This window comes from Rousettus aegyptiacus, unplaced genomic scaffold (genome assembly GCF_014176215.1).
Source record: "Rousettus aegyptiacus isolate mRouAeg1 unplaced genomic scaffold, mRouAeg1.p scaffold_m13_p_3, whole genome shotgun sequence".
In the NCBI taxonomy this organism is placed as follows: domain Eukaryota; kingdom Metazoa; phylum Chordata; class Mammalia; order Chiroptera; family Pteropodidae; genus Rousettus; species Rousettus aegyptiacus.
The window spans coordinates 8,392,962-8,415,227 of NW_023416306.1; the positions used below are offsets into that span (position 1 = coordinate 8,392,962).

The window sequence follows — 22,266 nt, forward strand, 5'->3', positions numbered from 1 at the left end:
TAAATGTGCTTGGCAGGACCTGCACGCTCCTCTGACCCAGTCCTCCCGTCCCTCTAGAGAGACTGTGGAGACACCTCTCTCGAGAAAACAAAGCATACTGTGGCTTTGTTCAAAAATAGAAACAGCTACACAACAAGGCATGGGGCGTCCCCTAGAGTTACTGTCACAGTAAAAGTGACAATTAGGAAACTGTAGAAAGCTGTGAAATCTCTGATAAATGTAAAATACCATTCACAATTCTAGCTACTCGATACAAGAATGGTGACGGACTAGAAGTCCGCAGGAAAAACTCATTTTCATACATATCGTTGTGAGGCTTTAGAATAATTTTTATTTAAAAATTTTCCTGTATTGCTGGTTACACAGTAAATTTTTCATTGGGAAAACAGTTCAGCCTGTCTAGTGATTAATGGAATGTGTAATCAATTATATTTAAGGCTTATAATTAAACTCGCTTAAAATAGATAAGTAAAAAATATAAAACCCAGTGTCAGTGGGCTACGCAGAAGAGCCACGATCTTTTACACTGTTCAAAAGAAGCATCAAGTCACGGTGTTTCAGGGCAGTGGCGGTAATGACGAGAGCCGTAAATGTCGGTCTGTGTCCCAGTTGGGGATCGTAATACATGAATGTATTTCCAAAAGGCAGACTGGTCCGTACAGAGGTGTTTCTAGCTGTGCTGCTTGCGGAGGCGCACTGCGGAGGCAGTCCTGAGGACAGAGCCCCTGGGGAGAGTGGGATGGTGCCGGGGCGTTCGCATGCTCTGCAGAGGGTCATGTGACGACATGGTGGCCATCGATGGGCCTGAAGAGCAGGTGTGTGCACAGCAGCTGCATGTAAGGGACAGAGCCCAACGCAGAAGACATATAGGTGTGACAGCACAAGCCTCTCAGGAGACCAGGCAGGGACTTCTAACAGGTGTCTGGGGACCCAAGAGAGTGTCTGTCTGTCCTGTTGCCCTTTGCTCCTTAAAGATGGTGAGGTGTACATTTAACGGATAGCTTTTTGCGGGGTGGGGGTTTGTCTCAGACCATAAAGCAGATGCAGCAGAGGATGCTGGAACTCAGAAAGACGCTGCAGAAGGAACTGGTGAGTGCCCCTGTCCTCCCTGCTGCCTCGCCCTCCCTGCCCTCTGGTTCTCCTGGGGTCCCTCGGTGCCTGGTGACGATGCTCCCAGGTTATTGCAAGGCGTCTCTGGGAGGTCAGATGTTGGCTAGTGGGACAGTGTCCCTGCCAGCGTGAACATACCTCTGTGTGGCTATGTGGCCTCAGGCTTGTGCCCTCCTCCGAGCCCGTGTGTTGTCAGAGGAGTCAGTGAGATGACATGGGTGCCGCATGCGATGGCAGAGTGGCGGGCCTTGACATGGGAGGAGAGCAGCACCCCTGCCCTGGCTGGGTGCTCACTGCTCCCGGAAATGCATCCTGGCGCAGATAGAGATGTCGGAACTTTTGCAGGTGGCCTCGCTCCTCCTTTCAGCCGTCCACCCTGTGTGGAGGGGCTGAGCCTTCTTCAGATGCTTACTCCCAGGGGCAGCCCATCCCCTTACTGTGTGCAGGGGGTGGCAGAGGACCAGCAGGTGATCACAGGGTGGGCCAGGCAAATCTCCCATGTGATTTTAAGATGTGTCTCGAGTGGCTCAATATAGCATCTTTCCATTGGTTTTCCAGAAAATCAAGCCCGACAGTGAGCTTTTTGAAGTCCGGGAGAAGCCTGGCCCTGAGATGCCAAACATGGCCCCTTCTATCACGAATAATGCTGACCTGAGTGATGCCCGCGAGATCAACTTTGAATACCTTAAACACGTGGTTTTAAAATTCATGTCCTGTCGGGAATCTGAGGTAAAGGGCGTCCGAGTTGCCTTTTGGGTAGAGTTCCACCCGAGGGCCTGGCTCACGTGCCCGAGCCCCGCATGGCCTCCTACCAAGGCCACTTCCTCTCCAGCATTCCAATTTGGCCACCAGTGTGGACACCAAGTTATTTCTCCAGCTGGCATTGACCTGCTGATTGAGCAGCAGGCAGGGGTGGGGGGACCTTGAGGGACTGGCTCCTGGGAGGACACGGGGGTCGGATGCTGAGGCCAGAGGCCAAGGAACCGAATCTGCCCGCCAAGCAGTCCCACGTCCTGCCGAAGAGCAGGATCGCTGTGTGGCTCTCCTGGTGATCTGGCCAGTCTCTGAAATGGACGATAGAGGGGGAGAAAAAGAACCTGTCATTGCCATCAACCTCAGAATGACCACCTGCACCCTCTGCGTGTCCTTGCCCACCGAGCCAGACACACACACCAGGGGCAGAACCAGAAAGCTGCCACTTAGCCCGAGCCCCGCCTCCACCCCCAGTGCAGGCCCAGGCAGCAACACTTACTTCGTTTCAGGCTTTTCATCTTATAAAAGCTGTGTCAGTGCTGCTGAACTTTTCACAAGAGGAGGAGAACATGCTCAAAGAAACTCTGGAGTACAAGGTAGGGCTCCCTGGTCTGCTGTCCCTTCCAAAAATGGGGTTGGCGATCCCACAGCAGCAGACAGGAGCAGCCATCCCCTGAGAGGGCACTCGGAGGACGAACCTGACTCGGGCGTGTTCACTGAAGACGAGCTTCGTGCCCGCAGCTCGGTCTGTGCTCTGCTTGACCAGCAGACCTTACTTTCCAAAGCACTTCTATTAATATCACTTCATCAGGTGTCCTAGGTCTGGCCCAGCACCCAGACTTAGAAATATATATGTTCAAAAAGTATCTGCATCAATTATAAATAGAAAGAAAATTTAAAGAAAAAATACCCATAATTCCACCACCTGGTGCTTATCGGCTCAGATTTCCTCCTGTTTCCTCCCGTGCTCGGAATGGGCCCTGAGCCCTCCAGACGTTACTGCTCTGTGGTCTTCACTGCTCTGCTCACAGCCGGTCAGGATGCCTGGAGGGCAGGATGGGGGTGGGGAGGGGCTCTTTCAGCTCCCTCTGCCTTAGTCCTGATTCTCATCTCAGAAGCCTTTCCCATTTTTAAACACAGATGTCATGGTTTGGGTCCAAGCCAGCTCCCAAGGGCAGCATCCGGCCATCCATCTCCAACCCTCGGACACCGTGGTCCTAGACGGAACTACCCAAGGACGGAGCTTCATGGGCTGCCGCATTTTCCGAGAACAGAACACTGACACACCAGTCTGGGTGGGTTTTTAATCACTGTAACTGCAGTATTTTGTACAAGTATCTAAACATTGTTTACAAGACTTAAGGCCCACTTCCCTGCAGACTGCTATGGACCTCAGGAGGTAGCTGATCCTGTCATTCTGGTCACAAATGGGAGAGGGTCCTGGCACTACCCACGTTTCCAGTGCTGCTGAAATCCCAGCCCTGGCCAACACCCATCCGCACCCGAGTCCTCTGACTTTACTGTTAGCACGGAAAGCTGAAGCCGTTTGCATCTGGCAGAGAGGAGGCGACTGATCCATCACGTAGCAATGACTCCAGATGTAGCGCGCCCTTTGGAATGATGCCCAGCACGCCTGGCTCACCTGGTTCTGCCAGGGAGAGCCAACTCAGTGGGGGGGCTTTTAAAAATTCTCCTTCCCTGTTAGCATGTTGGGGTTCAGACAAGTTAGAAGAGGCTTTTTAACCCTTCCTCTCAAGAAAACATTATTTTACCTTGTTTCTCAAACCACCTCGAACTTTAAATGTATACATCTTAAGATGCTCTGGGACCAGTGTGGATTAATGAATATGCAGCTTTCTATCAGTATCTCATTTTACTGAAGAAAACTAGCAAATATATAAAAAGTTCCTTAGTACCAAATACACTCAATTGCCTTTTTAATGAATGTACTTGTCCTGCATAGGTAAACCACTTTATTTTTTATAGCTCAAGTTCTTCACTGTTATAAACATGTCTTCTGTTATAAAAGCCATTTAATGGCATTCTTAAAGGAAAATCAGAGCATTAAGAGGAAGAAGCCGTTTCTAAGGTTGGGATTGCTGCCCCTTTGTAATTCGCTGGCATCCTGTGGCATCTGCGTCCCTCTGAAGCAGCGGTGGTATTTAATTCGCTCTGCTCTTAATTCTGGGTTGTTAGCACTGAGCAAGCACTAATCACATGTTTTCTACTGTTAAGCACAGACCACTGTGTTCAGAGAGGCAGCAGCTGCCCCTCCCTCAAGCCCTGACCAAAACATTGGAGGTGGTCTACCCTGCATGTGGAGCCAGCTCTCCCTCACCCTACCCCCAGATATTTAAGATGACAGTACACATGTGGCGTCTGGAAAGCCCAGAGCTGGCTGCAGGACTTGATAATATACAAATGGCTCTGGTAGTGACTGATGAAAATTTGTATTCATTATTCAAGAAAAGTTACATGCTTGCCCTGGATAACCACAATATCAAACAAATCTAAAGGGAAACCGTTTAGTTTGAGGAAAGTTTTGCTGGTCAAATAAAAATAGCTGGAGGTCCTAACTCCATTGTTATTATCCCATGGTAAAGTTCTGTTCCTCAATTACACTTAGGGTTAAAATATCTCAGAAAAACAAGGCTGTTGCAGAGTTAACCTGCTACATTCTCACGGGTCTACAAGTAGCAAGGGCAGCATCACCCTCGTCTCACCCGGGCTCTGCCATCCGAGTGACCCATTCTTCAGTCTCCTCCCATGACTCCTCCCTGCCAATGTCTGTCCTGTTCAGAATGCTATTTTCCATTTACCTGGTGGGGACACAAAACAGGAGTCCCTTCTGTTCCGTCATCTTGATGAGGAAGAGGTAGCTTTTCTACCTGTTGCAGAGTTCCGAAGGTCAGGCAGTTCAGGGCTTGCCACAGGCAGCTACAGCACACCTGCGGGAGCCCGTTCAGCTCCGGTGGCCTCACCCCACCCCACCCCCAACTCCAAGCAGGTGTAGGTGTAGCCGTGCAGCCCATCACTCAGTCTGTACTTGCTTAGAGAGGATGCATTCTGATTAGGCGTTCCTCCTGCATGTTGAATTTTCTTCAGCTTTAAGAAGAGTGGAGTAACTATTCTGATTTAATGCACTTTCACTTGTATAAAATTCTGTGAGAGACAGTATATAACCCTTTATATGAGCATTTGATCTGGATTTCTCTCTCCATGTTGTAAATAGGGATTATATTATCTAAAATTGCTGTAGAAAAATCATTTGTGGTGCAATATACTTTTTGATTAAAGCTCTTCAATCCAGATGCAGCTACAGTGGGTTTTACTTGATAGTTTGGTGTCAATATTCCTTTGACTTACTAAATTTAGTACATTGTGTCTCATATTCAATACTTCAAGGGCTAAAGAGCATGTGTTTTAGAAAGAACCTCCCCAGATAGGGTTTGCATGAATAAATAAATGCAATTTAATGAGCCAGCAGTCTAGGCCTACCTCCCAAGAATGGTGGGGGTTCTGCAGGAGTTGGGAGGACTGTGTCACTTTGGTCACAGTCTATCTCCAAGGGCCACAGAATGCAAATTAGTTATGTGCTAAAAAGGAAAGAAAAGCATCTTTGCTCTTTGAAGAAGAGACTCTTGTTAGTATTTATAGGGAACAAAATGTTCTTTTTATATCTATAGGCCGACTGCTGCTACCTGTTTCTGGCTTTTAATTCTTTTAAAAGAACTTGTCAACATCGCAGTAAAGAATGTTTCTACCACACAGCCAAACCTGGGGTCAGAGATGGTGACCAGGCCTGTCTGAGACCTATTTTCAGAGGACTCCAAGTACAGTCACACAAACTGAAGACTTTAAAAGCCTAGGTCAATTATTGAATGTTTGGCACTTTATTAAATTAAATAAGCTCCAAAATTACATACAAATCAAAGGAGTAAAAACAATAAATACGTAGTCAGCAAAACATCTCTCCATAGCAGCCAGTAGCACTGTAGCCCAGGCGTGAGGCGCTGCTGTGACGAGGGCTGATTGCCATGCTCGCTCCCTGGGGATGGCTGAACGGGGATGCGCATCTGCCCCCTCCACATGGAGTTTCCACATTGAATTTCCAGAACAGTCGACCCCACATTCATTATCCTTTTTTTTTTTTTTTTTAACATATATGAAACACACTACAAAGTATATACTAATAAGCCAAGAGCTTTATTGATGCAGCAGGCACTTTACAATGAACCCAAGAGAGCCCGCCTTCTCTGGGAGGATGGGATGTCTGTACAAACCCTCGGGGTTTTCCACTTCAAAAACAAGGTAAGCGCTCCCTTTCACCACAGCCCTTGGATCTGCACCTGCCCAAATCATCCCTCCCACATTTTAAACAGGCAGTGCACACAGGTACACTTGACCATCCCTGGCCAGCCACTCTGGTAGACAGTCACAATGTCAGTTCTGCATTACTTGTGGACAAAGGCATAGACTTATCAGATCCTGCAAAGGATTTAGGAAACAGTAAGACAATTTCTCCCTCCACCTTGAAAATAAAATACACTTCAGCGGATGCATGTCCTGAAATAGTTGGGAGTTCCTAGGAAGATGGTCCATTGTCAATCTCTTCTTCACCAGCCTGTGCATCCAAAATTCTTCTCAAGATAACATGAGTCTTTTTTTTTTTTAAACAGTCTTTCTTGCTGTAAGAACTCTTATAATGGAGCCTAGTCCTCCTACTGCTAACGCCTGTGGGGCAGGAAAAGGAAACATGTCAAATGAGACCCACCTGAGACCCATTTAGACAAGGGGAGCCTCAGTTGGCTTGCCAGGGGAAGTGGGACCATGCACTTGCTGACCTAGGTCCCACAATGTCACAGAACCTCTGAAAAAGGATGACTGCAAAAACACAGGCACGGTCAGAAGGCAACAGGTCACATTCTAGGGACAAAGCCCTGTCTTGGGGCCAAGGGTCCAGGAATTACTAGTTCTTCAGACAGTAGAACTGGGCTCAACAGTTACTAAGCACACACAGCAGAGCCCCCCACCCCCCAATTTCCCTTTTGACAAGCTCATTGTTTCCAGCCTGCCGCACTGCCCCAGGCACTTAAGATGCTAGGTCATCACAGCTGCCTTCCTGAGCCCTCATTAGAAATGCCACCAGGGCTGAGCACCAATCTGCCGAAAAGGGCCCCAAGAGCTTGGTCTCCACCACCCCCACCTACTAAGCCCAAGAGCTCACCTTCCAACCAAGGAGCCAGAGGACACCCACCAGCAGAACCAAAGGCCCTGGACCCAGCCCCAGCCCAGCCCCCCTCAGGTGAGTCTGAGCCATCTCAGAGGACCACTCCCTTAAAGTCACTGAGGCCTTTAGGGAAGGACGTTGTGTTAGTGACAGCCCGACCTCCTGTGATGGTGGGCGTGCTTCCCGTAGTTGACAAGGCAAGGGGACACAGGCTTAACGAAAGGCTTTGCTCTTGTACCAACCCAAGCAAAGGACAGGCACAGCTCTTTCTGCTTCAGGTGGATGAAGACCCTTTTCAAGTGACTGTCAAGGTTTCTGCCACTGCCCACTCTGGCCTGGTGAGGTTGAGGCCTGAGCAGGAAGCCCTTAGGGCTAGCTGGAATGCTCGGCCTGCATTCCTAAGACCCTCTCAACCACCAACTCCACCAAAGCAAAGTATTATGAAGCCCCAGCCACCAACAAGCCTGCCTGCCTGCCATCTGGGACTCCCCGTCCACATTATCACGCCAAGGTATCTGCCCCCATGACCTGCCTGGCATAAATCAGTAGCTAAACCAGCTGTGATTACCAGAAACAATGGACTTCTACCGGGTGCTTCCCTGGCAGAGGTAGGTGATCAGATGTCCCAGGTGGCTTCAGGCATGGGACAGTCTTTGTTCTCATATACCTATCAGACTGTCCTCTTGTTCTGGAAACTGGCCTGCTGATTTGAACCTTGGGGTTGGGGTGAGTCAGCTGGCTGCCTACATGGGCAGCGTGTTCACATACCTTTTCATGCCACTGGAGTAACACTGCGCTGCTATTTTCTGTGGGCTTCTCAAACCCTTTATAAATGTACTTCATTAGCAAGTCAATGCCATTTCTGTCCAGTGACTGCACAGCCTGCTCAATTTCGCTGCTCTTAAAATTTGTAAGCACTTTCAGCACCACACCCTGGGCTCGTTCCTACAGAGGAAAGAGAAAGGGAGTGAGGCCCAGAGCCACAGCCCAGGCACATCCACGTCCCCCACCCCAGGTACGAAACACCAAACCAAGTGGTCAGAACTCACTAGGAACACAGTACAACTTCTAATTTGTCTGAGATGGTTAAAAAAAAAAAGTGGGCAAAAATTCTCTCACTGATTTAAATTACAAAGTATCCCTTACTTATGCAAATAAGTTATCCCACTACTTGGGGGGAAATGACTGGTTTACTGGGGAGAAGCATCACTACATTTTTATGATGACACCAGCAAGGCCAAGATGCCATAGGACCACAGCTATGGAGGTTTATTATTTTTATTATTTTTTAACTAGAGTTGACATTCAATAATTTATATTAGTTTCAGGTATACAGCATAATGATTAGTGGAGATCCATTTTTTTAAAAAACAGGTTTATCTAGCTGCAACTTCTCTCTGAATCCACCCCCAGCGAGAGGTGCCATTTCCCCTCAGACCAGTGAGGTCTGCTGATTACATCAAGATGTGGTCACAAGATGGAAAAATCCCAGCTTCAGAGAGACCCCTTTCCCTGGACCAAATTTTAAGCTCAATGATGAAATGTTAGCCTCAGTGATGCAGTAAGCAGAAACTGTATCTTCTCACCCAGTTTTTTAAAGTCAGGAAATCCTAAAAGCAGTGAAAATCCTTATGCAAATAAAGCCTGTTCAATAGCGTAGAAAAGCATAACTCTGCTAAGTGCCACATGGCAAGCTAATTTATAGTTCTGCTCATCAGCAAGGGCTGGGCTGACTTCTCACCCCATAAGGCCCAGGGGAGGAGTGATCGTTTCTTTGGGGAGCTTTTAAAATAAACACTGACAGCTTTGATGTCAGGAGCGCCAGGAGGATTCTGTGGAAGCCCTGCCCAGTGCCAGCTCACTCCACTGGTAGATACCCACCGGTGCAGAGAAGACACAGATGTTGTCTGGAGCCCCAGGGAGCTCACGCGCGGCTGGAGACTTGGACAACCACAGCCCTGGTCTCAACACACCCAACAGAGGCACAGCGCGACCCCCTTTACCTTCACAGCTTGATTCTTGGTGTTGACAGGAGAGTTCCTCAAGGCTGCATGAAACGCCCGAAGCATGTCCCCTGTGCATCACCGCCAGTTAAGGATGGCTAGGCTCAAACATGTCCATGCTTTTATTAATGAACTCATCTCAAAGACAGCTCAAGAGTAGTCAAATGGCATCTTATTCATAGCCACCCACCACCCACTGCAGCTTCCGGGAGGCTAAAGCCTGTTTAGAGGGTGGCCTATGGCTTTTCTGAGCCACAAATAGGGTGGTGGGCACCTCTCTGCCAATTCTGCATGCCTCTCCTTCTTCCACCCCCTAAACCGTCCCCCTCAAAGCAAGTCTGGATGCTCCCTCCCTCCATCCCTGAAAGTCGCTAAGCAACTGCTCTCACAGGCTAACTTACAGCAAAATCTGATTGAGTGCACGTGCACCTGCTCAGCAGGGGACAGCATATCTACCCTGCTGGACCCTCGCAGCAACCATGTGGATATCATTCCCACCTTGTCATTCACCAAAGGGAAGAACAAAGGCACAAACCGAGATCCCCTAAATTTCACCTTCCAAGACCTACCCAGGCCAGCAATGTCCCAACAGCTACCAGGAGGGAGATTTATTCATCTAAGAGAGCTTTGCCAATAAATGAGCCAATCTTCCCTCATCCTCCAAACCTCAGTTGCAATCCTGATATATTCTTTGCTGAGTTCTGAATACCCAGTACTCAAAAGAAAATTACAATCTGGGTTAGGTCCCCAAAGGTGACACCTATTTTAAACTGAATTACATCAGCCGACTTTCATTTCCTCATCTGAAATACTGGCTTCAGCCAAAAAGCTTCAAAAATAGAACAAGGAATGGCTTCTGCCCAATAAGGCCTCTACTCCTGCTCCTGCAGCGATACCCACGTGTGAAACAAAGCCGAGTCCCACCTTCCCTAGTGTGGGCTCCATCTTGACTGAACTGGGCCCACGCCACTCGGAAGCCACACAGAAGCCACTCCTGCCACCTTCCAAGCCCTTGCTAAGTTCCGATCCACCTTCCACATTTGAGAGGCAGCCCACTCCCTATCTCTACCAGCTTTGGAATTCCTCTTCCCTGTGCCAGGCAAGGGCCAGTCTGATACCAGCCACTGATAACTTCTACCTCAAAAGTCTTTTCTAATTTGGTGTCCCAGAGCAATAAAGAGTCGCAGAGGCTTAAAAAAGAAATACAGGCTGGTGCTCTTCACTATCCAGTATGGTTGACAAACAAAATCATTCAGAAGGTGGGTAGGATAACTAGTCCATGGAGGCAAAAAGAATCACTGCTTTATTAGAGTCACCTCTCTGTCATACCAGTCTATCAAGCACTCACTGTATTGACGGGTAAAGGCTGTCAGCAGCTGGGGAGATATGGGGAGATTTGGGGAGATCTGGGGAGCTGGGAAGGCATTCTAGTTCCCGAGCTGGCCTCCACACTCAGCTGGCTTCAGGCTCTTCCAGAGATCAAGCGGTGAGACTGGGGAACTCTGCCCAACTCCGAGCTTCCTCTAGATCAGGGTTTTTCAACCATGGAACTACTGCCATTTTAGACCAGATGATCGATGTGGGGTCTGTCTTATGCATCATACAATATTTAGCAACATCCCTGGCTCTACCCACTAGGTTCCAGTAGCACCCCTCAAGACGTGACAATCAAAATATCTCCAAACACTGCCAAATTCCCTCAGGGGGAGGAAAGTGAAAAATCACTCAGAACCACTGCGCTGAACAGATCCCTGCTTCAGAGGACCAGAAAGTGCTTGAGAGAGGAAAAAAAAGGGATATTACTTTAAAATCCCTACAAGGTCTCAGATCCTGTACCAAGTGCTTTCATATGTCATATCATTACTGCTAACAACTGTGACAAGAATCACATTTCTCATTTTAAAGACAATGAATTTGAAGCTCAGAAAAGGGAAGAGACCTGTCCAAGGTCAAAAAGCTAAGCTGTCCGGCCGGCCTTCAAACCCAGGATGCCTGAATCCAAAGCCAAGCTCTTTGTACAATCCCTTGCTGCACTCCACCCACTGACCCACGCAGCAGGTCCAGGACACCTGCTGTGCGCCCAGTGCTGTGCTGAAGCCCTCTGGGCCACTGTCCAGCAATGCTCCCATGGAACCTATAAGGTTCTCCTTTTAACAGAAAAGAATGCTGATCTTCAGGGGCATGTGACCTCCTGAAGGTCACGAAGCTATGGCACGATAGTTGGGTCTGTGTGGATGAACAGTCCGTGCTCTTATTTCATGTGTTACTTCCCACGACTTGCTCCCATACACAGTACTAGGACACGCATCCTACCTACATCCCCCTATTCCAATCAACCCCTATCCCTACTCCCTCACTTCTGTCCTAAGAGTCCTAGAAGCCCATTCTACAACTTAAATTCAATGATCTAATAGAAGCCCAACATCTGGCACATGGTAAGGCCTCAGTAAACATTAGTTCCTTCCTCCTCCCTCCCTGGGCGCTGCATTTGCTAGGATTTCAGTTCTCATCCACTAAACTCCCCTTCCCTAATCCCAAGAGGGACATTCTCCATGGTAACGAGGTTTCTGATATTGTAATTAGTAAAGAAAATACCATCCCCTGATGTGCTAAGCCTAGGTCTCCAAATGGCCTCAAAGAACCTATCACTAGTCAGGGTCCTACAAGAGATGACCTTCAATAAGTCCCTGCTGCACCAGACCCAAGACAGCAGATAAGCAGACCTTGTTCTCCCCATCTGTGGATGGTCCTAAGCCACAGACCTGACCCTGGAGCCCTTTTGGCACCACCTGCCCATGAGCGAGGTCCTGTACCAGAAGGCAGAATCAGCCTTCCCTCAGGAGGGTCCTTCTCATACTGCCAGTTCACCAACGGGGTAAGCAAGGTGATCCCTGATGGGGCAGGAAATACGAGTCTGTACACATATTTGAATACACCTTAGAAAAAACATTCCTCTCTAAAGTCTGAAGGTTTTTGTTTTAAAGACACACTGAACACTGCAGGACTCCTCCCAAAGGCAGTCTATGGGCTTGACTTCCCAAGCTGAGTCAAATGATTAAAGACCCAGAACCTGATTTATATACAGCATGAGACTTCAGCCCTGACAAGTGTGGGGGAGGAGCGGGCACTTCCTGTAACACCGTTTGAATAAGAAAAATCCTTCCTGTGAGAAAAAGTCAGTTTCCTGTGTTCAAACTGCTAAGGGACCAAGCAGGCTGTGACAACCACCTCTATTTTTAATCGTTTTCTAAACGCTTGTTTTCCGTGGCCACAAAAAGTCATTTCCAGTCGTGGGGCTCTACTTTTACATTTCACTTTTTGCTCTCTGGTTTTTCTTACCTCTAAACTAGTTTTTCCCACTGCCTCCTGCACAAGGTTATTTGGGGGAAGGGAGCCAAAACTTACTTGTTGAATATGGCTTAGACCACCAAGGTCCAAAGCCCAAACTGTTGGTAGGAAACAGAACAGGTGAGAAGGAGTAGCATTAAGCTAGAGGGTCAGATTGATTCTGGGGTGGGAGGTGCACAATCAGGGCTGGATTAGGGACTTCAGCCTTCGCTCCCCCTTGTGTCCTTTCTTCCCAGCGGCCTCCACCCATCTATTTTTGTCCGAGCCCGAGACCCGAGAAGAACTGCCCAGGAGCCGCCCCGGCCGCTCAATTACTCAGTGGTGGCTCACCTCGGCCCCTCCCGCGGGTCAAGCCCGAGTATGACCCCATTTCCTGCAAGGCGGGATGGAGTGATGCGGTGTCCAAGGAAAGAACAGCCGGAGGGAATGGGGAGGCACGGGGAAGAAAGGAGGAGAGGCCTCGCAGAGGTATGAGCGGCCTGCGGGGCCAGAGGCGCGTCCGGCACGCTCCCGGGGCCGCCGAGAGCCGCTCCACCGAGGTGCAGGGACCGCGTGGGGTTACGCTGCTGCGGCTCCGAGAGCCGGGGCCAGGGACCAGGGAGGAGTGAGGAGGCCGGATCATAGGGATGCGGGGTACATTGGTACCGAGGAAACCCAGCCCGAGGGGAGCCGGATCAGAGGGGAGTTGGGAGACCGACCAGAGAGGGGCCAGGGGTTAGACAAGTGGGGAGCCAGCCTGAGGGGCCGGGGCTCGGGATGAGGGAAGTGGGAAGGCCGAGCCAGAGGGAAGCCTGGGCCGCCACGCAGGGGAAGGATATTGCCGCAGGAGCCCGTCCACCTCGCTGGGGTCCGGGCCTGGCTCGCCCGCCGCCGCCGCCGCCTCCTCCTGCTCGTCCACAAATTTGTTCTCGTCAAACTCGTCGATGTCCACCCGACGGAAGCGCGAGGACAGCGTGTTCCGGGCCATGGCTGGGGCTCAGCGCCCGCTCAGCCGGCTCCGCTCCGGGTCCGACCTCCGCTCCACTCCACTCGGAACCGGCTCGCGCTCGGGGGCGGGAAGCGGCCGCCCGGCACCTCCTCCACCTCCTCCGCGCGCCGCCGCTGCCCGCCCACTTCCGGCCCACGCCGGAACCGGAAGTGCCGGTGGGTGGGGGCGGAGCCTGTGGCGGCCGGGCTGGAATCGCTGGTTAATGTGCTGGTTAACGCGCTTGGTAGTCGCCCCGACTGCCCCCGGTCAGACTCCCTTCGTGGCGCCTTAGCCGTTCCATCTCAGGATCGTGCGCCCAGCCCCCGAGAGGCCTAACATCGTGGACGCCATTATTGCTCTCGTTCTTCGGCCTCCATTCTGCATTCAAGTAGCCCCTGACCCTGGAAGGGGCCGGCGCTGGCACAGCCGCGGACTCTGGGGGTCATCACTGCCCAGACTGAGGAGGCACGAGGCCCCCAGGAGAAGGCTCCCGGCTCTGTCTGTCGAAGGCCAGGCAGGCGTTTTGGAGACGAAACATTCGAGCCGAGGCCTAAGGGTTGAGTAGGAGAGTTCTTATGCCCCGGGGAGTGACATGGGTTGGGGGAGCCCAAGTCTCAGGTGTTAGGAACCTTGAACGCCACCACACTGAGCTCAGGGGAGGTGGCCTCTGCTTCCTATACAGTGATCCTACTCTTAATAGCCTAGGAAACTTTGAAAGACGTTCAAAGTGTATCTAGGGTGCTGACAAAACAGTGAAGACTTTTGGGCTTGAGGGTGTGGTGGCTCCGCGCGCGTGTGCGTGGCGGGGGAGGGGATGGAGATAATCCTGGGGTCAGCATCCTGGCAGGAAGGGTGAGGTCCTAGGGACTGAGAAGACGGACCTGGCTGGAGAGGCATATCCCGGTAGGAAGCCTAGCATCTAATATGGGGGTGGGAAGAGGGAGGGCAGAGTAAAGGACGACTCTGGTGCCAGGATTAGGAGCCTGGGCTAATGTTGCTTGAGGGGTTCCCTTAACGGACCTTAGCCTTAGCCTTAGCCTAAATTAGGTCTTTGTTTTCATATAGTACTCTTGTGACAATGTAAAAACTAAAACAATATTGCTACTAACATCTGCTTCTGTAATCCGCTTGCTTGCTTGATCAAGGCCACTAAGACGTGGTTTCAGGCTTTATAAGCTGCCTCCGGAAGCTTGGGGCTGATTCTCTAGTGGGGAGAATCAGTCACTGCCGGCTAATAAAGGCTCATAATTAATCTCAATTGGCTCCATGGGTCTTAGGTTTAACCACACCACAACACTCTTTTTAATAAAGGTTGATAAAATATGACTCGCTTCTATTGTTTTGAATATTTCTCATTGAACTGTGTCTGCAGATCCAAAAACATATGCCAGACTATGATGCTGCCTAATCACAGATGCTGAAGATACACTCCTGCAGTGGAAATAGGTAGTGAATAAAAGTCTCGGGGGTTCTGGAAACAGGCAAAGCTCCTATGTTTGAAGAAAATTTTGACCCAAGCGTGCCATAAGACAGCAGAAATTCACATCCCCCAGAATACCTTGGTCACGGGGAACTTTAAACCAGAAATGCCCATTTTACAAGTAAAGAAATAGCCTCTAAATAAACTGGTTAATGAAATAATGTCCCTGCTTATAATGTCGGAACTCCAGTCTGGTCAGGGAGGTTAATTTAAAAAATCCGGACTATACTATGTCAGGGATGGCTGTGCTGAGGGGGTAAATAATCATACAGTGCCTGAGAATACTAAAGTGGTCAAGAGAGGTGTCCCTGAGAAGGTGACACTGATCAGGGACCTGAAGAAAGTGAAGGAGGGAGCCGAGCAAAGGCTCAGAGGCAGGGCAGACTTGGTGGATTCCACAAAGAGCGAGGCCGTACTGGAGCCGGAGAGTGAAAAGAGATGAGATGGAAATGGAAGGGATGCTGCAAGGCTTTGTAGGCTGAGGCACAGATGTGGACTTAACTCAGATGGGACAGCCCTGGAAATTCTGGGCAAAGCAGTGATATGATCTGACTTAAGTATGGAAAGGGTCCCTCTAGCAGCTGTATTTAGAACACACAGGAGCAAGAGGCAAAGTAGATGATTTAAGAGATCACACCAACAGTCCAGTGATAGGCAATGATAGCTCAGGCCAGGCATGTGCCAATAAGAATGGTAGGAAGAGGTCAGATATATTTTGAAGGTAGAGTCTACAGAATTAGGTTGTGGATTGGATGGGGCATGTAAGAAGAACAGGGGCATCGCGGATGACTCCATATCTAGAAAAGATGTACACAATCATTAGTTCTAATAGAACTATTAGCGTTTGGGGGTTGTGACAGCAAAGCCCCTTTGCATTATTTGACTTCCATTTAAGATTAATCCATGGCAAGATTTCCCTCTGCCCTCTCCACCCCACATACCCCTACTTCCTGAAAGTTTCTTGCTGTGGTCTAGGGCAAAGCTCACTAATTCATTCATCCAACAAGCATCCACATGCTGGGCCTAGAGACTATAGAGAAATCAAATCAGATGTCAGCCGTGGTTCTGCACCCAGAGAACTTCCAGGCTGGCTGTGGAGACAACACATTAACCATTTTAACTCAGTATGTTTAGGACTAAAGAGAGGATGGCATAGAAAACTTGGGACACAGGAGATTGTGTCTCGATTTATTTCAAGGCTAAGGTCCATTAACAACCCCGGAGGGGATGGGAGAAGGCCCCCTGGAGGTGACATCTGACAACAACAAGGGGGCAACCTGGCATTAACTAGAGCTCTAAGAGGTGGTGTCGGTGTGTCTTTGTTAATGGCAATGGAGTGACACTGGAGCGCTGATTCTTTCTGGCTGCAGCAACAATGAAACTGCCCTGTCGGAAAGCCTGAGCGCCCTCTCTGCTTTGTGAATTCCCCTTCAAATTTCGGGGCTCGAGTCAAACGTTCATTCCCCTGGGAACATGAATAACGATGGTATTTTGAGCTACTGTTAGTATCAGATCTTGTGATATCAGTTTTCCGTGTTATCTTCCTAATTCGCATAAATATCCCATTTCACAGATGAGAAAAAATGAGACTGAAAGAAGGGAAGGCACTTGCCGAGTCTGGGCTAGCATCAGGCGAGAGAACGAGAACCTGAAACCAGGTCAGGTTCACTTAAAAAAGATCTCGAATGCCCTTTCCTCTGCCACAGGCTGCCTCCACTAGAATATTTATGGAGTTGGATTATAGCTGTCTGGCCTCGGCCCTGCCGGCCCACCTCGGACTTTAAATTCCTCTAAGGCTGGTGCCGTGTTAATTCATCTTTGAACATCCTCAGTCTTCATCCCCTCCACCCCCAGAACTCGGGCACCCAGCCCAGAGGAGCACGAACTGGGCGACCTGCAGAGATTAATGGAATGAATGAATGAATGAATGAACAAATAAATGACTGAGTGAATGAATTGGAGTCCTCGCTATGCAATCTCAGGTAAATTGCCTCTCATCCCAGGCCTTCGTTTCCCCCACTGCTGTGCTCAAGGCGTGACGCGGAGCTAAGTAACCTCGGAGGCTGGAGGAAAACGCGGGAACCACAACGCGGGGTTGGGCGAGGTACCGCTCGCTCCTCGCTGCATAGGAGCCCGGAGAGGCAGAAGGGGCGGGGCCCCGCTGCGGCGCTATTGGTCACGTCCGCCGTCACCCGGCAGTAGTTGCAGGGGTCAGCCCCGCCTCTTCCTCTTTCTCTCCCAGCAGGCGGCGGCGGAGGACGCTTATTGCAGCTATGGTGAGGGCTTGGGAATCGGGCATCATCCGTGCGCTCTGGGGTTCGGGGGCTGAGGCGGAGAGCGCGAGGTTAAGTCTGGGGTCCCATCTACCAGCCGGGCCGGTGGAGTGCCGTGCTGAATGGCTTAGCTCCACCCTAGTCAGTTTCCGTCCTATTGCTGCCGCCTTAAGCTAGGAGAGACGTGCGGGCGCTGCCGGGGCCTGGGTCTTTGCATCTGCCGAATCGGGGTAGCGGCCCAGCCTCGTAGCAGGCCTGGGGTGAGGGAGTGCTGGGCCCCCGGCACGCTCGGAGCCCAGGGCGAGGCGCGCGTCCTCCTGGGGCTGGGTACGGCGCTGGTGGAGGCCTCGGTGAGCGGCGGAACGGGAGACGGCGCCGCCGGGCGTTTGACCCAGACACTTTCTTGCACACAGGCCAAGATTAAGGCCCGAGACCTTCGTGGCAAGAAGAAAGAGGAGCTGCTGAAACAGCTGGACGACCTAAAGGTGGAGCTGTCCCAGCTGCGCGTCGCCAAAGTGACAGGAGGCGCAGCTTCCAAGCTCTCCAAAATGTAAGCGAAGGTACCCCAGACCACTGTCCTCTGGTGGGGGGGGAGGGGGGGCGGAGTTTGTGTGCATCGGGAGCGTTTGTGGATATTTGAAGTTGTTTTAGGAAAGTGTCCGTTTAAGAGTACATTCAGTGGATCTGTGGGTTGGATTGTCACACCTAACCAGCCTGTCCAGGCTCACCTGCTCACGCCCAGACACGTGGGAGAACCTCTGCCTTTAACCGCATGGTACTTTTTTTCCCCTGGAGTGCTCTTGTTAGGCTCATTTGGCTGGAGAAAGAACTGGGTGTCCCTGAAGACGCATTTTAATCCTACCTTCAAAAGCCTAATTGGACCTTGTTCTTTTCACTTCTCATCAGCCACTTCATTTTTTTACCTTCACGTAGTAAAAGGAATCTGTCCATCTGGACACAAATTCCACTTCTGCCACATCCTACCTTATGAGCAAGTTGGCTCACCAGCCAGTTCCTTTTCCTCTTTGAAATGGGCCCCCAGCCTTCCTACCATGGTAAGAGCTGATCAGATGAGTTTGGGAACAATAAGCACTTTTGGGCTGAAGCCTCAAAACCAGGTTTACCAGCTATCTGCTAAGTGAGCCTCTCATCATCCCCAATATGCTTCTTAGTCAGCATGACATAGGTTCACCTATCCCCAGCTGGTTTCTAGCTTTAGGCTCTCTTGCCCCATGGTACTTCTTCCTAGATGGCTCCTGCTTCCCCAGCTTGTGTCATGGTTCCTTCTGTTCAGCTCTTTCAGATAGGCATTGGTTAGGTTGGTTTCATGCCCCTGGCATGGAAGGTCTTCCCCAATCTGCCCTCCACCACTCCTCATTAAGCCTCCTCAGTGGACACTCAGCCCTTCCCATTCGCACTCCTGGGATGCCAGTTTCCAGTAGTGTCTCAGGCCTCACCCCCAGAGCCCTTCCTCCTGGGTGAGTATGGGTGAGCTAGTGGGGAATGTCCCTGCTCTATGAGATCTGGGTCATGCTCTGGACAAGGTGCTTTGGGGGACTCGGTGTGTCTTCACCATCTTCACTGATGTCTTTCATTTTTGTAGCCGAGTTGTTCGCAAATCCATCGCCCGTGTTCTTACCGTCATTAACCAGACTCAGAAAGAGAACCTCAGGAAATTCTACAAGGTGAGTAGGGGTGTGTGAGAGCGGTGCTTGGCTGCAGGGGGCGAAGTTCCAGCCCTCCCTTGGCGAGGGGGTCAGTACGAAGAAGTTCTTCTGGGGAGTGTGGACCAGGACTTTGCCCAGGTGTAGTTGAGCTATCCAGAGCCTTCCCAGCTTGTAGGCGGGTTCGCCTTCTTTCCAGCATCTTGCACTAGCAGCATATGGCCTACAGACTTCATTTCCTCAGGGTCGCAGTTAAAACAGTATGGTGGGAGTCTGGCTGGATACTTGGGTTTTGGATGCAGCCTGACTAGCCGAGTGCATTTGGACCGTCTATGAGGACTGACTGTTAAACATTTGCCTTACTAGCACTGCAAAGCAGTGTTTTTTGGGTGAGGACCTCAAAGCTTAGAGAGGTTAAGTTGCTCAGGGCCACCTACAATTCACGGAGTGATTTGACCTAAGTTCCAAACCATGTCTTTGGGAGCGGTGGATTGAGTGCTCTTGGGAGATTCCCACAGGCGTCTATCCCACAGCCTAGGATGTTGACAATCTTTTTTTTTTTTTTTTTTGGTGTGTGTGTCCCATCCTTAAAGTAGTCTTATCAGGGTTCAGGCAGTGACATCGAACCAGTAGGAGACCGTGCGTGTATACGTGCATTCGTTTTATTACAGGGAGTTGGCTTATGTGATTGTGGGGCCTGGCTAATAAGTCCAGACTCAAGCTGTCTGGAAGAGAAGATCATGGGCGGGCTGGAAGTTGTGACACGGGTGAAGCTACTGTCCTGCCGTGGGATTGCTTAGGGAAAGTCCCAGCCCTGCCTTTAGTGCCTTTCAGTTGATTTTTTCAGGCCCACTCTGATCACCCAGGATATTCTCTTAATTAAATCAACTGATTAGGGGCTCTGATTACATCTACAAAATGACTTCAGCTCCCAAATTAGTGTTTGAATAACTGGAGGGTTTGACATTTAAAAAAAAAAAAAAAAAGCCGTCATGGTGTGTCGGGGCTAGCTTCCCAGGGAGCACTAGCATGTGGGAGTTTGGGGGGTTATACTGCCACCCCAGAGGTATGCTCATTTGGGAATGTTTTTCTGAGGATTGGGCCTGAAGCTTTCATCAGGCCCTGAGGGGACCAGACAGGTGGGGGCCTGGAAGCATTGTCTTTGTAACCAGCCAGTGAGTGCACCCATACCAGACACCATGCAGGGAGGTGGAGGTGAAGGCTGCTGTCACTGTGTCCAGTAGTTTTTCTGCAGTGACAGGCGCGTTCTGTACTTGCTCTGTCCAATACAGTCCCCTCTGGTCACATGTACCTATTGAACAGTGTGGCTATGATGACTGAGAACTGAATGTTTAATGTAAACAGTACATGTGGCTAGCGGCCACTCTTGGATGGCAGGGCTCTAGGGGCTTTGTAAGTTTGAAATAAACAAGATCCCGATCTATGCCACCCAATGTGTGAGATGTGGGTGGACAGAGACTTTTGTGCTTCCCAGTTTCCTCCAGAGCTTGCCCTCATCTGCTTTCTGCAGTGTTCTGCTCCAAGGCTATTCACGACATGAACCTCATTTACCTCACGTGTGCCTGCCCTGTGCCTACCCCCAGGCTGTTGATAATTCCCAGAAAGGGCCTGAGCTGTCATCGTTCAGGACTTCTGTGCACAGTTTTATCCTCCTTTCAATTGGCATCTGCGTTGCTTGCTTTCGAGGCTATTGCCAGTTAACTAGGTGAATTGTCCCCGCTGATGAGCTGCTTGTTATCTGTTCAGGCTTCTCCGCTGGACTGGGAGCTCCTTGAGCAGGGACTAGGTCTGATTTGTTGCCAAGCCAACACCCAGCACAGGGCCTCAAGCCAAAGAGGTCCCAGGGAACCTTGGCAGAACAAAGGAGAGACCGTGAGAGCTGCCTTAGTCTACACCTGCTCACTGGGAGCAGGTGGGACAGGACCGAATGGGAGCCAGGGGCAGAGAGACGATGGCCTTGTTACAGGTCTGGGAGCAGGGGTAGCAGGAGGCCGCCAAGGCAGAGAAGGGGGCTCGGCCTCTGAGCAGGATGACTTTGGCCAAGCTCAGGGGCTCGTGTTAAATGGGAATGTGTCACAGGAAACACCACCGGGATCTGGTAGACACTCCTGATTTATCAAGCGCCAGGTTAAGTGTGTGCCCCCCTCCCCAGCTTGCATAATTTACACCTAGATAACAGTGGCCATGCCCAGGACTTGGTGGGTCCCATATGCCCTTGACTGGGTTGGGTGTGATGTTGACTCCATGGCAGGGAATCAGGTAGAAAGAACATTGAGTAGGAAGTTGGTTTACTTGGGTGCAAACCCCAGTTCTGCTACTGCTTTGCTGAGATTTAGATAAGTTTACTTGCTTTTCAGCCTAGTAATTTAACAGACTTTTTAAAAAATGGGGATGATCTCTTCCCACACCTTTGACTCTGAGGAAATTATATGAAGTAGTGAGCACGGTATATGGCCTGCTTACATCTCAATCCGTCCTTAGTCCCATATTGATAGTCCCCTGCTGGGCTGGGTGTCATACAGCTCCTTATACATGTGTCTACAAACTACCTTCCCCAGCCCAGCCATGCACCTCCATCAGTCACTTCCCAGCATTTCCCAGTGCCCTCCCAACAGCTTAGCCCCAGTGCCGGGACAGCTTTAGCTATTACAGAAACTCCTAAACCCTGGTCCTCAGATTCCCCCTGCTCTCCATCACCCAGGGTAAGAAGTACAAGCCCCTGGATCTGCGACCCAAGAAAACACGTGCCATGCGCCGCCGCCTCAACAAGCACGAAGAGAACCTGAAGACCAAGAAGCAGCAGCGGAAGGAGCGGCTGTACCCACTGCGGAAATACGCGGTCAAGGCCTGAGCATCACAACGTCAATAAAGCACACACTGGCTGAGTTGCTTTGAGTTTCCAGGTGTTTCAACTAACCATGGGCCGGTGTGGCCCTAGTTATGGTTACCTTACCGGTGGCTGATGGATTTTGGCAGGCCTGCCTGCAAGCCGTTGGCTGCCCTGGTGTGGGGCCGTGACAGTTGTGGATTCGGGGAACTCTTGGGTGCTCTGTTAAGGTTACTTTGGGCCTGTGGCATGGACCTGCCCTGCCTCTCCTTTCACGAGTTCATTCTGCCAAGTCCATGCGCCTGGCAGGGAGAGGCAGGGTATGCGGTCTGACAGCTAGGCATGGTAGCGTTGTCTGAGAGTCTCCAGGTGATTTGATCAGGCAGTGAACTTGGCGTCTCGCCTAATCAGCAGCTCCAGACACTAAAAGTTTTCCATCTGGGGTGAAGACACAGGCGTGGGCCACATCCAGGACTCCCTGCCAAAAACACGTCATGGGCTCTGGGGATGTGAGTCCTGCCTGCCCCCAGCCCCCTGGCAAGCCTTCTGCTGTGCCCTTGGGTACTACTGCCACAGGCCTTACCGTCAGG

The 22,266-nt window shown here is 50.6% G+C and overlaps 3 protein-coding genes across 9 annotated transcripts in view; 2 read left to right on the forward strand and 1 right to left on the reverse strand.

Annotated features, from left to right (window-relative positions):
- GOLGA1 (golgin A1) overlaps positions 1 to 5,178 on the forward strand; it is a 32,452-nt gene extending 27,274 nt beyond the window's left edge. For 4 of the 7 annotated variants that reach the window (XM_016137408.2, XM_016137407.2, XM_016137406.2 and 1 more), the window contains 2 exons: positions 1,030 to 1,089; positions 1,669 to 2,366. In XM_016137408.2, the coding sequence (XP_015992894.2) occupies positions 1,030 to 1,089; positions 1,669 to 2,037 (429 nt within the window). In that variant the 3' untranslated portion in view covers positions 2,038 to 2,366. The other 3 variants (XR_004956270.1, XM_036238956.1, XM_036238957.1) reach the window with 3 other exon arrangements.
- A 555-nt stretch (positions 5,179 to 5,733) lies between these two features.
- ARPC5L (actin related protein 2/3 complex subunit 5 like) lies at positions 5,734 to 13,534 on the reverse strand. The gene is made up of 4 exons (XM_016137412.2): positions 13,263 to 13,534; positions 9,097 to 9,169; positions 7,862 to 8,038; positions 5,734 to 6,597 (listed from the first exon to the last, which is right to left on the reverse strand). Exons 1-4 carry the CDS (start codon positions 13,409 to 13,411, stop codon positions 6,535 to 6,537), a joined length of 462 nt encoding a protein of 153 aa, XP_015992898.1. The 5' UTR covers positions 13,412 to 13,534; the 3' UTR covers positions 5,734 to 6,534.
- A 3,556-nt stretch (positions 13,535 to 17,090) lies between these two features.
- On the forward strand, positions 17,091 to 21,744 carry RPL35 (ribosomal protein L35). The gene is made up of 4 exons (XM_016137415.2): positions 17,091 to 17,167; positions 17,578 to 17,714; positions 18,768 to 18,849; positions 21,551 to 21,744. Exons 1-4 carry the CDS (start codon positions 17,165 to 17,167, stop codon positions 21,698 to 21,700), a joined length of 372 nt encoding a protein of 123 aa, XP_015992901.1. The 5' UTR covers positions 17,091 to 17,164; the 3' UTR covers positions 21,701 to 21,744.
- Positions 21,745 to 22,266: the final 522 nt, after the last annotated feature.

Bases quoted from the DNA above. Each gene is read 5' to 3' on its own strand.
- ARPC5L (XM_016137412.2), bottom strand. From the start codon at position 13,411: ATGGCCCGGAACACGCTGTCCTCGCGCTTCCGTCGGGTGGACATCGAC. The intron at 8,039-9,096 runs GTAAAGGGGGTC...TTTCCTCTGTAG, and splicing joins CCAAGAATCAAGCTGTGAAG to GAACGAGCCCAGGGTGTGGT. The intron at 6,598-7,861 runs GTATGTGAACAC...CCTGCCCCACAG, and splicing joins TACTCCAGTGGCATGAAAAG to GCGTTAGCAGTAGGAGGACT.
- RPL35 (XM_016137415.2), top strand. The intron at 17,715-18,767 runs GTAAGCGAAGGT...TCATTTTTGTAG, and splicing joins GCTTCCAAGCTCTCCAAAAT to CCGAGTTGTTCGCAAATCCA. The intron at 18,850-21,550 runs GTGAGTAGGGGT...TCCATCACCCAG, and splicing joins ACCTCAGGAAATTCTACAAG to GGTAAGAAGTACAAGCCCCT.